Source organism: Acomys minous (genome assembly GCF_964271855.1).
Source record: "Acomys minous genome assembly, chromosome: 4".
In the NCBI taxonomy this organism is placed as follows: Eukaryota; Metazoa; Chordata; class Mammalia; order Rodentia; family Muridae; genus Acomys; species Acomys minous.
In genome coordinates, this window is record NC_140486.1 from 81,466,654 (window position 1) to 81,481,798 (window position 15,145).

A 15,145-nucleotide genomic window follows, 5' to 3' on the forward strand; every position below is an offset into this window, starting at 1 on the left:
TTTCTGGATTTTTTTTTTCAATGAACCAGAGACCAGCCAACAGACATCTAGTTCATCTTCAATGCTACGTAATCTGGAACAGCCACTGTATTGGAGGCAGGGAGGGGAGAAAGGGCTTGGGCATGGCCGACAGGGTAGCCAATGGACAGAGTTTTCAACAATGTTTATGTTTAAGAACTAGCACTGTGGTCTTATATTGGCTGTATATCTGTTGTTAGATCTGGTTGCACGAAATGTTGCTGTTTATGAGGCCTATCCACACTACAGGGAATGTCCAATGTGATCCACTGACTCTTCCTACATCAGTGCATTCTCCCCTTTCCTTTCTGCCTTGTTTTCCTCAATCAAAAAAGTACAGCTGCCCCATGTAAGCCTTCTGGTCCTGCTTTTACTCTGGAAGCTCCCAATGGACCAATGTCTACAAGGTCCTGAGATTTTCTCAACATAAATTAAGGAACTAGGCAAGGTCTCACTCTAACATGCAAATCTCTCTCTCTTTGTTAATTTCCCCACTTAAAAAAATCCTTTCCCCAAAGAACTCAATTAAACACCACAAAGCCAAATATCCCAATTAAAAATGGAGTACAGAGCTAAACAGAAACTTCTCAACAGAGAAATACCAAATGTCTGAGAAACTCTTAAGAAAAGCTCAACATCCCTAGACATCAAAGAAATGCAAATTAAAACATCTCTGAGACTCCATCTTATACCTATCCCAATGGCTAAGATAAAAAATTCAAGTAACAGCACATGCTGGTGAGGATGTGGAGAAAGGGGAACACTCCTCCATTGCTGGTGGTAGTACAAACTTGTACAACCACTCTGGAAATCAGTCTGGCACTCTCTCAGGAAATTGAGACTAAGTCTACCTCAAGACCCAGCCATACCACTTTTAGGTATATACCCTAAAGATGGTATATGCCTCAACATTCGCTCAACTATGTTCATAGCAGCCTTGTTCATAATAGCCAGAATCTGGAAATAACCTAGATGTCCCTCCACTGAAGAATGGATTAAAAAAAAAAAACCTATGGTTTACTCACACAATGGAATACTATTCAGCTTTCAAAAACAAGGAAAGCTTGAAATTTTCAGTCAAATGGATGGAACTAGAGACAATCATCCTGAGTGAGGTAACCCAGATCCAGAAAGACATGCACTGCATATACTCACTCAGAAGCAGATGTTAGCAGAATAACCACATTATAATACAGAGACTGGTGTGCCAGTCAAGGTCCATGCAGGATATGGACCTAGACCCTCTGCTCAGATGTAGTACATAGGCAGCACAGTCTCCTTGTGGGTCCCCCAATCTGAGGAATAGGGACTACTTCTGATATGGACTCAGGCCTCCTAATGTTGATCACTTCCCCCCTGGCAGGGTAGCATTGCCAGACACAGAGGAAGGGATCACAGGTAGTACAGATGACACTGGATATTAGGGGAAGAGAGCTTCCATTTCTAAGAACAAGGGGAGGGAGGGAGAGGGGATCAGGAAGAGGGTGGGATCGGGATGTGATGAGGGAGGGGGATACGATATGGATGTAAAGAATTCAAACTGAAAAAAAAAAAAAAGGGAATTCAAACTGCAGAACAAGCAGGTATTTTATATTGCTCTCCTTACGGAGATGGCTTCAAATGTGGCAAACAAGCCACTGGGCAAAATGTCCCCATTTCTGCCACAGACAGAATTCTGCCTAGATATGGACAAGCTTGGATACAGACAGAGTGGATGGCCAAACTCTGCCAAGACAGGATAAGCAAGTCCTCAATAGTTCCTGCCTTGCAAATATGTCTTTCAGTTATATTGGGCCAGAAGGCTGAAGATGACGCTCCAGCATTATAGAGAGTGTTGGGTGACTGTTCAGGCAGCAAACTGTCTCTGTCATTTTTTTCATTTTGGAAGCTGCTAACCTGCACTTCTGGTTCACTCAGGTAATTAAGTTTTATTCCTTCTCAAGTCTCTGATGAGGTCGAAAGCCAGATAGTTAAGTCTTAGAATTAAGCTTAGTTGGTTAGGGGTTAAGATGTTTTTAGATCTAGCTAGATTATTTTCAGTTAATAGAGATGAGATATGATAGATATGGATTTTCATTCAGAATTTTAGACTAAACAAGATAGGAAAGATGTTTACTTCAAGTTTACCAAATACAAATAGCCAAATCACTATGAATGTAACAGTGATATAATTCTTGATTGTTTCATGGTTCTTCCTGATGTATGTAGTCTATTTTATTTATGTGTAATAATATAAATGTATATGTTTAAAAATATTTTATTCATTTAAAAAATCCCTTCTCCCCAACATGCTTAGATATTTGTAAATAAGAGTTCCAGTGGGTGACATCAGTGACCTCAGCTCTAGAATGCAGAAGTAATCTTTTAAATGAGAGAGAAGACATACTGGTAGACATCATAAATTTTCATTATGAAGCTTACTTAGCCACACTCTACACAACAAACTAATCAGACTAGAATGTTTAGCATTTGTGATGGACCATAAGTTCTATCCACCTGACACCACTACTTAAGAGTTCTTGTGCCCTTCTTGTGTTGGTTTGCCCTTTCCAACTTCAGTGTAATGGTCTTCATGTTATTATATTTTCTTGTTATACTTTTAAAGAAATGAATGAAACTGAAACCTATGCACTAGGGTAAAGGATTATGACTGACCCGTCACACCTGCTTGGAGAGGAAAAATCCGTTTTTTTCCATTAGAGTGACACTGGGTATATCAACCACTCCAGGACAGACCTCATGTTCAGAAGTAATTGGCCAACATATAATGGACTCCACAGAGTGTGTGTGTGTGTGTGTGTGTGTGTGTGTGTGTGTGTGTGTGTGTGTGTGTGTGTGTGTGTGTGTTTATTTGGTTATAGTTTAATGGGTTTGTTTGCTTTGTTTTTTGTTATATTTTTGGGTGTGATTTTGTAACTTTGGTTTTAGGGGGTATCTTGTATTGGGTTTTGTTGTTGTTGTTGTTTGTTTATCTGATTTTTGAGAAAGAACTTAAAGACGGGTGGGTAGGGAGAGGGAGAGGACCTAGAAGGACTTGAAGGAAGGGAAAAATATGACCAAATATATTTAAGTTTAAAATTTGTTTAAAATTAAAAAAAAATCTTGTTGCCAACATTTTGCTAAATTTCCACTCTTCAAGTTACATTCCTCACTGTCTTCTTCACTCTGTTTTTATCTCTGAAAAAACACTCTTCTAGCAAGCCTGACCCCTCTATTTGTGATCACCACTTTTGCTGGCATGGTTTCTTTTGTTTGTTTGTTTGTTTTTTAAATTTTAATTTATTCAGATTACATCCAGATTGTTATCCCCTCGCTTGTATCTTTCCGTTCCCATCCTCTCTCCCTCTTCTGCCCTATTTCCCTCCCCTAGACTTCTGACAGAAGGGGACCTCCTCCTCCACCATCTGACCACAGCCTGATAGCCTGCTTCCCCTTCCTCTGTGTGCCCTCCAGGCAATCCCAGGTACCGGCTGCTTACAAGTAGGATGTCTTCACCTACAAGCATTCCTCAAGCCCTCTCCATCCTCATAGCATCACTTAAACACTTCCAACTTTTATCTCTTCCTCCAGATTTCTTGGGACAATTGTCTACACCTGTGACCACTACTTTCTCCCTCTTTGGTTAACTACTTGTAAACTCACCACGGCACTGAAGTTGATAGGTCTGATGACTGTTGCCTAATCTTCCTAAAGGGATGCTTGCTGGACAAACATACGTAGCCATTGACACTACACTGCCTTTTAAAAATGTATTTTTATGTGCACCTGTGTGAGTTTATGTGTAGCATGTGCATCCAAGTGTCTGCAGAGGCCAGAGGGCATCCGGTCCCCTGAAGCTGATGTTGGAAGCCCCTATGTGCTATTTGATGTGGGTTCTGGTGGAGGACCTGCCAGAACAGCAACTGCTCTTAACTGCTTAGCCATCTCTTTTGCCTCAGCCTTCTCTCTCTCTCTCTCTCTCTCTCTCTCTCTCTCTCTCTCTCTCTCTCTCTCTCTCTCTCTTTTGAGACAAGGTTTCTCTGTGTAACAGTTCTGGCTATCCTTGACTCACTTTTGTAGACCACGCTGACCTCAAACTTCCAGTGATCCACTTGCCTCTGCCTCCCGAGTGCTGGGATTAAAGGCGTGTGACACCACACCCAGCCTCTCAGCCTCTCAGTCTCTTTTTGGCTTCTCCTCTCATCTTAATCACATTAGAGCCAGAAGAACAAGTAAAACATCATTGCAATGAACATCTAAGTTGAGGTTAACAAAATTCTTCATTGTCTATCTTAATACGCTTTTCCTGAAAACGTAACAGTTTACATTGTTGTTAGTTGCCTTTAGGGTGATAACGTAGTAGGTATAGTAGAAACTGGCTAGCTTATTAACCTTGCAGTCTTAACTGGCCCTTAAAATATATTTTTAAAACTTATTTATGTCAACCTGTGTGTCTATGCACCAGAGTGCACATGTGTGTGCAAGTGCACGTGTGTGTGCAGGTGCCCATGGAGGTCAGAAGACCTGTACTAAATCCCTGGAGCTGGAGTTGGTTGTGAGGCGCTGATTTGAATGCTACATGCTGGACTCAGATCCTTGCCAAGAAGAGCAAATAAATCCTCATAATCACTGAGTCATCTCTCCAGTTCCAGCAACTGGCCTGTCAGAGACAGACTTTGCTGACCTCGGGATACATGGCTGAGAGTCTAGATCTAGACTAAAAACTGAGTGGTAAGCATCAAGGGATGATTACAAGACACAGTAAGGCGATATGAATTATGTTAATGGTTAATTAAAGGGGTGCAGTAAGGAAATATAAAAATTGGAATGCCGCCTAGAGAGTCCAGCTGTGATAAGTAAGTGATGCTGTCTTAAGGAAGGTGGGGTACGGAGCCAGAGCCAAGGGTCTAGATGTGGAGGTAACACTGACGGGAATATCTGATTCTTTTTAGATATGTCGTATTTGAGGATTCTTAGATTATACCCAGTAGGAATAATACTTAATGTCCAGGAGAAAAATCTGAGAGAAAATGAAAAAGAAAGAAAGAAAGAAAGAAAGAAGGAAGGAAGGAAGGAAAGGCAATTTCTTTTGTGTCAGAACAAGACAATAAAGCCTAGACCTTGCAAGGCAAGACATGTAATTTCAAAGTAGCCCCATACAGGGATTTTTTTCCTTACCACAGCTGACGAGTTTCCCACACCATTTTCCCCCAGCATACTTTGTAGTTTATCATGTACCGTCGACCTCATTATTCATCTACTTTTTAAAATATGTTTCTCCCAAAGCAACACTCCTGGTGCTTCCTGGGCATTTGCAGAATACTGTCAGTGTCAAAACCAAGCTGAGTCACATGCTCCAGGCTCCCTGCTCTCCGGCTGGCCCAAGGACTACAGCCCACAGCCCCTCTGGCTCTGCCGCCCCCGCATCGGAAGGATGCCTCTCTGTGTCAGGACGAACTGGCTTGCATGTCCTTTCTTGCTTTTTAAAATAAAACTGGCTTTACTCTGATTTGGCTGAAAACTTCCTAAGCAGAAAACTGGTCTTATTTTTTTTTTTCAGTGCTGATAAATGAACATTAAAATTTTGGGGCTTTTTGTTTTGCTTTTTCTTCTCTTTTGAATGGATGAGGTGGAATAGGGTTGGTTTTTGTTGTTGTTGTTGTTTTGTTGTGGGCTTTTTTGTTTGTTTTTGTTTTTGTTTTTTGGTGGTGCTAAGGATTGGACCTCAAATTTTGCATGTGCTAAACTACTTTCGAGTAAAGATGCTAAGTATGGATGGACTCCAGACAGCATGAAATGAGTGTCACTCTGATTTCTTTATCCAGATGAGCCTACATGATGAGTTGTTTGGTTGGTTTGGTTTTGGGGGGAGCTAGAACTGAGATTTTAAAAGCATTTCCCACTAAAATAGGCCTCCTCCCTTTACGCAATGCATTATCTCCCCAAGGGAAGCAGAAGCTTCCCTTCTCCTGTGCCCATGCGCAGTCTTCAGTCTCAGTCACCTGCGGCCTTTGGTTTGGATCAGTTTACAGAAGGGCTGATCTCATAGAGAAACCTCAGAGTCTAAAACTGCCAGAAAAATATTTGTGGCTTCTGCCATGATCTTGTTTTGACAGTTTCTCACAGGGAAAAGCACCTGACAGAACTTGTTCTTAACAGAGGTAAATCTCATACTGTAAAGAACTTTTAGTATCTTAAAAAAAAATGTATACCATTTTGCTTGTTTTGGTTTTTCGAGACAGGGTTTCTCTGTGTAGCCTTGACTGTCCTAGACTCACTTTATAGACCAGGCTGGCCTCGAACTCACAGCGATCCGCCTGCCTCTGCCTCCAGAGTGCTGGGATTAAAGGCGTGCGCCACCACGCCCGGCTCATGTATACCATTATTGATGGCAGTTTAACACGATGCCGCTGTGCTGTGTGCTCGGTCTCTACCTAGAAGACTGTAAGATGGCTTACGAAGAGAATTAGACACGCTCGGTTCAGGAGTTGGCACTTGGAGCCGTGAGTCCCACACTAACGCTAGGCATAGGTCTTTGTTTGCTTTGCCTTTTATGAGACAGGGTCTTGCTGGTCCGGAACTCACGATACATACCAGGCTGGCCTTGAATGTGAGTAAGCTCCTCCTACCTCTGTCTCTCCAGGGCTGGCCTTCCAGGCGCACACCACTATTTCCAGCCAGTTCAAAGTTAATGACGCAGGAATATAGATTATATCATCTTGAGACTGTGCTATACAAGTGAGGTTATATGCAGAGTGGCTGACAAAAAAACGTTGTAAGTTAGAGAAACACAGCCTTGTACTTCCCGAGGCACAAAGCTTCTGTATTCAGCGTGGGTGGAAACTTTACACAGATTGTTAACACCATGAACAGTGAGATCAATGGCCCCTCAGTCACAGATGTAGACCTCTCAAACGCTTGGCTTTTACACAGTGTTTTGTGCAATGTCAGGTACTGATATTATTACTAGGGAACAGGCCTGTTTATTTTCAAACTTGCATGGCTTTTCCAATGGACAGGACCAAATAAACACAGCCTCCTGGAAAGAGAGCACAAAGGCGGCTTGTGTCCAAAGCTAACCTTTCTGGGCAAGGATTTGAGAATAGCAGGCTTTCGGTTGCTTTAAAACACAAGGCAAATTTAAAAAAAAAAAAGCTTTTTAATTTTAATTCTTAGCAACAGGACCATTAAGCTGACAATATGAAGACTTTTGGAGTCTTAATCTAGAATTCTCATAACATTCATTATATACATTAAACAGTATATTTAATGACTATTAGGATAGCGGGGCAGTCATAATTTTATGTGAGCTTTACAATTATTGATCAAAGTAACTTTATAAACTTTAAAATTGGAAGGCAGATAATCCTAACCCAATTTGAAACTGAAGTTCAGTCACTTAAACAATAAGGACATGATTCTAAGCTGAATATCAAACCCCAATTTCAGGCTAGCAGAAGCAGACAGTTCTAAAGTCCTTGAGACTTGCAACCGCTGCTTAGAAGGTTGGCTGGTGAACCCCTTGTGACCCATCCAAACAAAGGCGCCGCGCCACAATGACAACCTACCAGCAGACACCTGGTTCAGCTGGCATTTCCACGGGAAGAAATGCTGACTCCTCCTCCTGAGACCTCCCTGACAGCTGAGCCCGCAGCGCTGCTGGCTTTGTCTCTGGTGTGAGTAGACTTGGGGGTGGGGGGGGGGGGCGGGCAGGAGAAATAACTAAAATGACAATCCCCTTGCCTTCTCTGCATCACCTGTTCCAAAGTCCCACGCACCCAATTCATCCAGAACAGCAACTTGATTTTCATGGGCTCTCTCACTTAACTGCTCTGTCAGCTGTATCTGAGCTGCCCACACTGTCGACGCATGGAGGAGGGATGCTTCAGAGTCCCACTTGGACAAGACAAAGCATCCTGACAGGCTTATTCTCTTCAATCTTGGGGGCGCGGGGAGATAAACCCAAGCATTTTTGGGCAAATCCTCTCAAAAGACATTTATTTCTACATTTCAACATGGGAAATATTTAAGTTCATGTTTATGGAAAAAAATTTATATTGTGTGCAACTACTAGCTACTGTTTCACATTAACCACATCCTAAGAAAAGGTGTGGGAGTTTACAACTTGGTAGCCCATTAACTAAGGGGACACACAAACTATCTCAGGATTCCTCAGAGAAAAATAAAGACAATAAAAGTAGTGGATTGTTTTGTTTTTGGTTTGGTTTGTTTTGGTTTGGTTCTGGTTTTTTTTTTTTTTTGAGACAGTTCCTCTGTGCAGCCTTGGCTGTCCTAAGCTCATTTTGTAGACCAGGCTGGCCTCGAACTCACAGAGATCTGCCTGCCTCTGTCTTCCGAGTGCTAAGATTAAAGGTGTGTACCACCATGCTGGCTAAAAGTGGTTTTTTAAACAAATGGCTTAAAATTAAAATTTCAAATGTTTACTTTCGTGGTCTGGCATAATGCTTTTTAAAGTTTTACAATAAAATATCATCTTTTGAGAAAGTAATCACATTTCCTAATGGCCAACTGGTGACTTTAACTGAGTAGAAAATACACAAGCAATTAATACTTAACCAACAACTCCTCCATTTTAGACACAGGAGAGTTAAATTTAGCATCTTCAGTGTTTGGCTTACTGGGCAATAGCCTACTTCTTAAAGAATGTATATGCATATTTTTTATTCATAAAAAAGGGGTCTTTTGGTACCTGAGTTGAGCATAATACACAAGCAAAGAATGTGTAATATGACGTTGTTTAAAGGCTGTATTATATCTATCTATACATATATACATATGACTGTACATATACACATATGCACACATATACAAAGGATGGACAAACAACCTCTCCTTTAAAAATGACAAAGATGTAAAAAGAACTCAACATTTAGTTAAACAAAGACACCGATGCTCATTTTATATAAAGTTTTCCAAAGATTTTGGAATTTTATTAACAATTTCAAGAATGTACAGGTTTTTAGACTAACACTCACTTCAATGTGGAAATACACAGGCTTTAATTTTTTTGGCAATGGAGTTTGCTATAGTAGCATACTTATGAGAACAGTTACCTCAACACAATGCTATTACTGATCTTCAAGTGGGACATCAGAGCATCCCCCAAGCCCCTCCCATCAGGACTAGACATAGTCACTGACCACTGGCTTAACCCGAGGGTCTCGCGTGTGTTGCTTCCAGCGGAACACATGCACAGGGGCCCTACGATAGCTGCATGTCAAGCACTCACTAGGAATCCTGCGCGCCCCACTGAGGACGCTGATCTGACACTTGTACCAATGGACCCTCTAAACGATTCGGAGACTCAGGAGACACCCCACACTAGGTAAGCTGCCCAATCTTAATTTCCCTTTCTGAGTGTGTCTAACCGCCTGAACTCAGGACCAGAGCCTCTTACTGGCTCACCATGCATACCTCTTCCGCCCTTATCAGACCTGACGTGTGATAGATGTGCAAACTACATGCACTGGAACATGATGCCATGCTGTGCTTCCGTTTGCAGAGAAACAGCCTGGATCAGTCCTCTGTCCCCTGCTCTGGCTGCCTGGACCCTCTCACAGAGCATATGGCACACAAGTTTCAAGCTATTGGTAGCTGGGAAGCATTCTCAATTGTAAAATGTCTCTGGAGTATTTATGAAGCAGTACACATGTGGGTTACACGTGATAGTATTTTCCCAAATAAATTCTGTCAATAGCGCCAGGGCATAGGGCTCCCCTTAGAGAGAACCCAGGAAATTGCAATGTGTTCATTTTGTTCAATCTTCACTAACCATAATGTGATCCAATTTTTCTTGATGTGTAAAACATTTTTTAAGTTCAACTGAACTTGAATTCCTTCAGTTGCATGTGTACTCACATGCATAATTTACATATTTGTCATCTATTTAAATAATTTTCTCTGTAAAACAATTTCAGGACAGGAAATGGTATGCTAGCAAACAGAAACCTAGCACTTAAACTGTCCCTTAGGTTCTCCTAAGCAGAAGTGCATTTACATTTACATATGAAGCTAAAAACTCAGTCTCACACCAGAGAAGATTCCAGATTTCCAAGTCAGTCCAGTGAGGCAGAGAAAAGTGCTAACACAGCAAGTCTGGAACGAGTTCGTGAGGGCTGGGCAAGGAGTCGTCGAAACGGAATCTCTTAGAGACCGTGCTGCCGTCCTCTGGGACATTCTCCTTGTCCTCACGGTCGCCGCAGCTGCCATTACAGGATTTGGGGGGCTTGTCTTCAGGGGGCCTGAGGGGATGATCCTGAATCTGAGAGCAACCTGAAGTTTCCTCAGGGTGAAACAAGCTTCCAAAGTCCCACTGCTGGAGCCAAGAATGGGAAAGGCAGGATTCTGCCGTCGGTCTTTTCCTTGGCAGAAAGTGGAAAGGGAAAGGTGAGCGCTCGAGGCAAGCTGGGCACGTCCTCCACAACGACAGCACACATCACACAGTCCAAGCAGGATGGCAGAGACAGGTAACTTTTAATAGTAAATGCCTAGGCATATGCCAGGGGCTATTTTAAATGCTTCTAATATATTATTTAATAATCACAAGAAACCTAAGAAACAGGTACCATTGATGGCATGAGATTTGCATCTCAAGCTGTCAGTGTTACACATGACAGTCTGGATGCAGGATGTCTCCCAAAGGGCCCTGCGTTAAGGACATGGTCACCAGCCTGTGGCATTGCTGGAAAGTGGTGGAACCTTTAGAAAACAGGATTTGCTGAGGGCAGTTAGAGCTCTTAGAGAAGCACTCATTTGTTTTCTTTGTCCACCTGATATAATAAACCATTTAGCTTTTATTAAACAAAACCACTTTACTGTAATGAGCTCACAAATAAAAGCATCACGCAGCTAGATTAAGTAGCCACTCAGAGAGACACTGCCCAGTCACAAACTACACATCTATCTCAGTGAACTTCTGCGCGTTAGAATGACATTCTGAAGCAGTGAGCTTCACTTAGGGCTTTAGACTTTCACGGTCACTTACATTTTTATGCACCTATCTACCACCATACACACAAACACACACATACACACTCTCACACGGAGAAGACAGAAAATGAACTGTGACAGAGTTTAAACAGAGAATTAGCTCTATCTCCTCTTTCATGACTCACGTGTCCCTTGGCCTGCACTCTACCCTTCCTCGTCACTTCATATTGCCCTGTCATGGTCTCCTTCCGCCATGTTATACTATAGCTACACTTTGAGCTATTTACATATATATGCATGTATGCATTACAACCTAAGATTCACATATGATGGAGAACATGTTTTTTTTCTTTTCTTCTATTTTAAGGCACCTCATGCTTGGTGTTACACTTTCCAAGTTCACCCATTTTCCTGCAAATTTCACAATTTTTCTTTACAACTGAATAATATTTCATTTTATGTATGTACTACATTTCCATTACCTATTCATCTATTGATGAACATATAAATCGAGTCTATCCCCTTGTTATTGTACACAAAGCACCAATAATCATGGATGTACAAATAGCTCTAAAGGAGGGCGTAGAGTTCCTCTGGGTCTATGTCCAGTTGTGAAACACCTAGGTCATATGATTTATTTTTAATTTTAGAAAACCTACAAGTTGGTTTCCATAATGAGTGTATTAATTTGCACTCTCACAAGCAGTGAATAAGGATTCCTCTTTCCCCACATTGTTTCTAACATGGGCGGTCAAATTTCTTGATGACAGCCACTCTGACTGGGTGAGGTGGTAACTCAGAGTAGATAAATCCTAAGCATCTTCCTACCTCAACACAGAAGTAAAAGGCATTTTATCTCGTTAACACTTTTCCGTGCTGGTTCCCACAGTCTGTTTAACCAGACACATACGCTGCCTCCAAAACCTTGCTGTTATAAACAATGATCTGATGAGCACCTAGGAAATACTTTCTAGAAATTTACTTGACATCTCCAATTTGTGAATTTGTTTTTCGTATTTTGAAACATGGTTGTAGGTGCCCTTCTAATTATCTCTAATATGCAATAATACCAGCACCATCTAGACAATTATGGAAGTAATCCAGTTTTTACAGTACTCAGGATGTACTTTTGAACTCAGAACTTCCTTCTCTCATCTTTGTTATGCAGGTTTCATGCTGGGATCAATTCCAAGGGCCTCGCACAGGTGAGGACAACGCTAGCATTTAGCTTCCTGCTCAGCCCATGAATTCTCATCTGTCTGGGGCGAGACAACAAAAAACTATTGCTATAAACCTTTTCTTGGAAGCACAACTTGGAGAAAACATTAGTTGATGAGCATGAGTGCTTGCCGCTGCCTGTGGAACAATGTGGACTGCACTTGATTTTTAGATGTCCTTTAAACAGCAAACACTTGCTTTATGTTCAGTCCCTTCAATTTGGAAATCCCTTGGAGAAATAATAAATCAATAATTTATTTGCTGCATTAGTTTATGCTCTAAAAGAGTAACTGCTAAATACTGAAGAGACAGCTTCAATGATATTTATCTAATTGCTTTCTGTTACTTAAAAGAAGAGAAAACCTATAAACTCAAAGGTTAAATAGTAGATATTTCTAGTCTTTTGTTTTTGTGTATAGTCTTTTTAGAATTAAGGTAGTAATGGAGAAAATTCAGAATACAGGCAAAGACTATTCAAGAAAACAAAAATGGCTTATAAACAGAAGCCATAATATTACTTTTTACATAAAAAGTAAGAGAGTTGTTTCTCTAAAGAGAAAGAGTTGTCTCAATTCAAATTAATCCAATAAAACATTCAGACCCTGTTTTTTTCCTTCCAGATAGAGAAACTGAGTCCTCCAGGAGACTAACTGCTAAACACAGAACTGTGGAAAGCATAGCCACTGGCCCCAAGCTGCCGCTCTAAACACAGCCAGGCTTCTCACAGAAGAGCCGGCCTCTCCTTGCCTCAATACGCCAGGAGTCATGGGCTTGCAGTGAGGCCAAGTCTCTCCTTCAGTAAAAACACCACATGCCAGGGTGAAAAACACTTTATGGCTCTGGGCTTTATATCTTTTCTTTCTTTCTTTTCTTTTTTTTTTTTTTTTTTTAGTTTTTGAGACAGGGTCTCTCTGTGTAGCCTTGGCTGTTCTGGACTCCCTTTGTAGTCCAGGCTGGCCTCGAACTCAGAGAGCTGCCCATCCCTGTCTCCCGAATGCTGGGATTACAGGCATGAGCCACCATACCTGGCTGGGCTTTCTTTTCTTAAGCAATCAAAATTTAAACATTTTTATATATGAAATGAACGTACACATGAGTAAACATGTAATCCTTTAAGATTTGGGAATCAATAATCTATGCCTATCGCGTAACAGACTTATTTAACTAGAAACCATTCACATTGAAGTCCCATCCTAGTAACCTGGTTGAGAAAGCATCAACTCAAATCTCACCTTCATTCTAAACTTCCTGTTGTGTGCTTTTTTGCTTAGAGTTACATATTTGTTATTTAATGGTCTTTCCTATCTACACTCTTTATACTTTACCAGTGTGTGTACTAACTTTACATAACTTTAGAATGTACCTTTCTTGTGATTTTAATGTAATTTTATTTTCCTATCATTCTTAATTTTACACAATGGGCTTTACTGAAATAACTATACATGCACATAGCAATTTTATTACTGAGCTCTATTACCCACCCTTCCCTGTACCCACCTTCTCTCCTAGAAGTTCCCTCAACTTTCACATCATCCCCCCAATAGTTTCCAAACTAGGGATAAAACACGCATCACTTGCATTTTCATGCAGAATGTGTCTTTAACAGGCGCATGCTATTTGTTTGTAACAGCACTTAATTAATGCATTACTTACTCTGGATTCTTTACTAGAAGGCTCTGAATGAAGTCTGTGGCCAGTTGTGAAACTGATGAAAAAATTTCTTCTGAATAATCTACATTAACTTGAGAAATATTCAGATATGTTTCTTGATTATCTTCTCCTACAAATGGCGATGTATGAGTTAACAACATATATGCTATTATGCCAATATTCCTGAAAAACATGGAGAAGGAAACTTAAAATGCACATTCAATTAACAATATTTATAGCCAGTACAATTAACAGTCCACAAATTCTTGTCCTCAAACCTGGCACAGTTAAAAGAAGACTTAAACTGCTTCTAGAGATTGCTATACCATAAAAACTAAAATAGTTGTGTTACTTCCATTTGCCTTACAAAGAGAAAAGGGAGTCCACATATATGTCATGTATAACATCAATATAGTCCACAGAAAATGCCATTTACCCTACAGTCTCTCCAACCTTCAGTACAGACACTGGTTGGTCTGCCCGATGGCCATAATGCTCTGAGTGACATAATCAGAGTTCTGTGCTAACAGTCTACAAGTTGGACAAAGGTGGGTGGGCAAAAGTTCTCAAGGCTGCAACTATGTTAAGGACAGGACTGGTCGGGAGCCAGAACAAGTCACCATGGCATGCTTTACCGTGGATCAGCCACCAGACTTTTGTACCACTGCAAACCCATTAGTTTCAGAGAACCAGGGCAACTAGGCAAGTCTTCACCTGGCTTACTAAGTCAGCTGGTCTGTGGTCGCAACAGAAGTGCCAGCGGCAGTCCTGTGCTGCTCCCTGTGAGGGTCTCTCTGAGAAAGCTATAAGCCCCACAGTTCTCTGCCCTCTGGCCCCATTCTGCTCAGCAAAGCTCTTCCTGACTCACAGCTACGCGGAGCCTCATTCTTTGACTGATGTGTCATCCTGGACTTCAGCATTTAATTGACTATACAGTGTGTGTCACTAACATAGGCTGGCTCACTCTTACTCAACTGAGGTAATCAGTAAAAGAGAGTTTCTATTTCTGTGCCTCTTGCTCAAGAGCATACTGAAAAAGACAGGTAGGTAAAAATTCTTCAACAGTATCTTTTGAATAAAATTTTTAAAAGAAAGCTTGACTTTTACTATTAAAACTATGAAAGATGGTATTTAGATCACCAATAGACTCTTACCACATATCTGTTGCTGTGGTAATGGGATCATAGTTGAGGATTTCTGGAGCTGAAAGAGAAAATTAAGATTCAACATAGGCAAACTTTAAAACAACAATCACCTTGCATTATATTAGGACTTGATTTGATTATGGAAGGCAGAGTAATGAAAACTCAATAGGAACTTAGTGAGATTT

General features: G+C 41.0%; 1 protein-coding gene across 3 annotated transcripts in view; it reads right to left on the reverse strand.

Moving 5' to 3' along the window:
• Positions 1 to 8,914: 8,914 nt before the first annotated feature.
• The window catches only part of STK17B (serine/threonine kinase 17b), a 28,973-nt gene continuing 22,742 nt past the window's right edge, over positions 8,915 to 15,145 (reverse strand). For all 3 annotated transcript variants that reach the window (XM_084779464.1, XM_084779466.1, XM_084779465.1), the window contains exons 6-8: positions 14,970 to 15,018; positions 13,819 to 13,998; positions 8,915 to 10,379 (exon numbers count right to left, since the gene is read on the reverse strand). In XM_084779464.1, the coding sequence (XP_084635590.1) occupies positions 10,100 to 10,379; positions 13,819 to 13,998; positions 14,970 to 15,018 (509 nt within the window). In that variant the 3' untranslated portion in view covers positions 8,915 to 10,099. The remainder of the gene's footprint in view (positions 10,380 to 13,818; positions 13,999 to 14,969; positions 15,019 to 15,145) is intronic.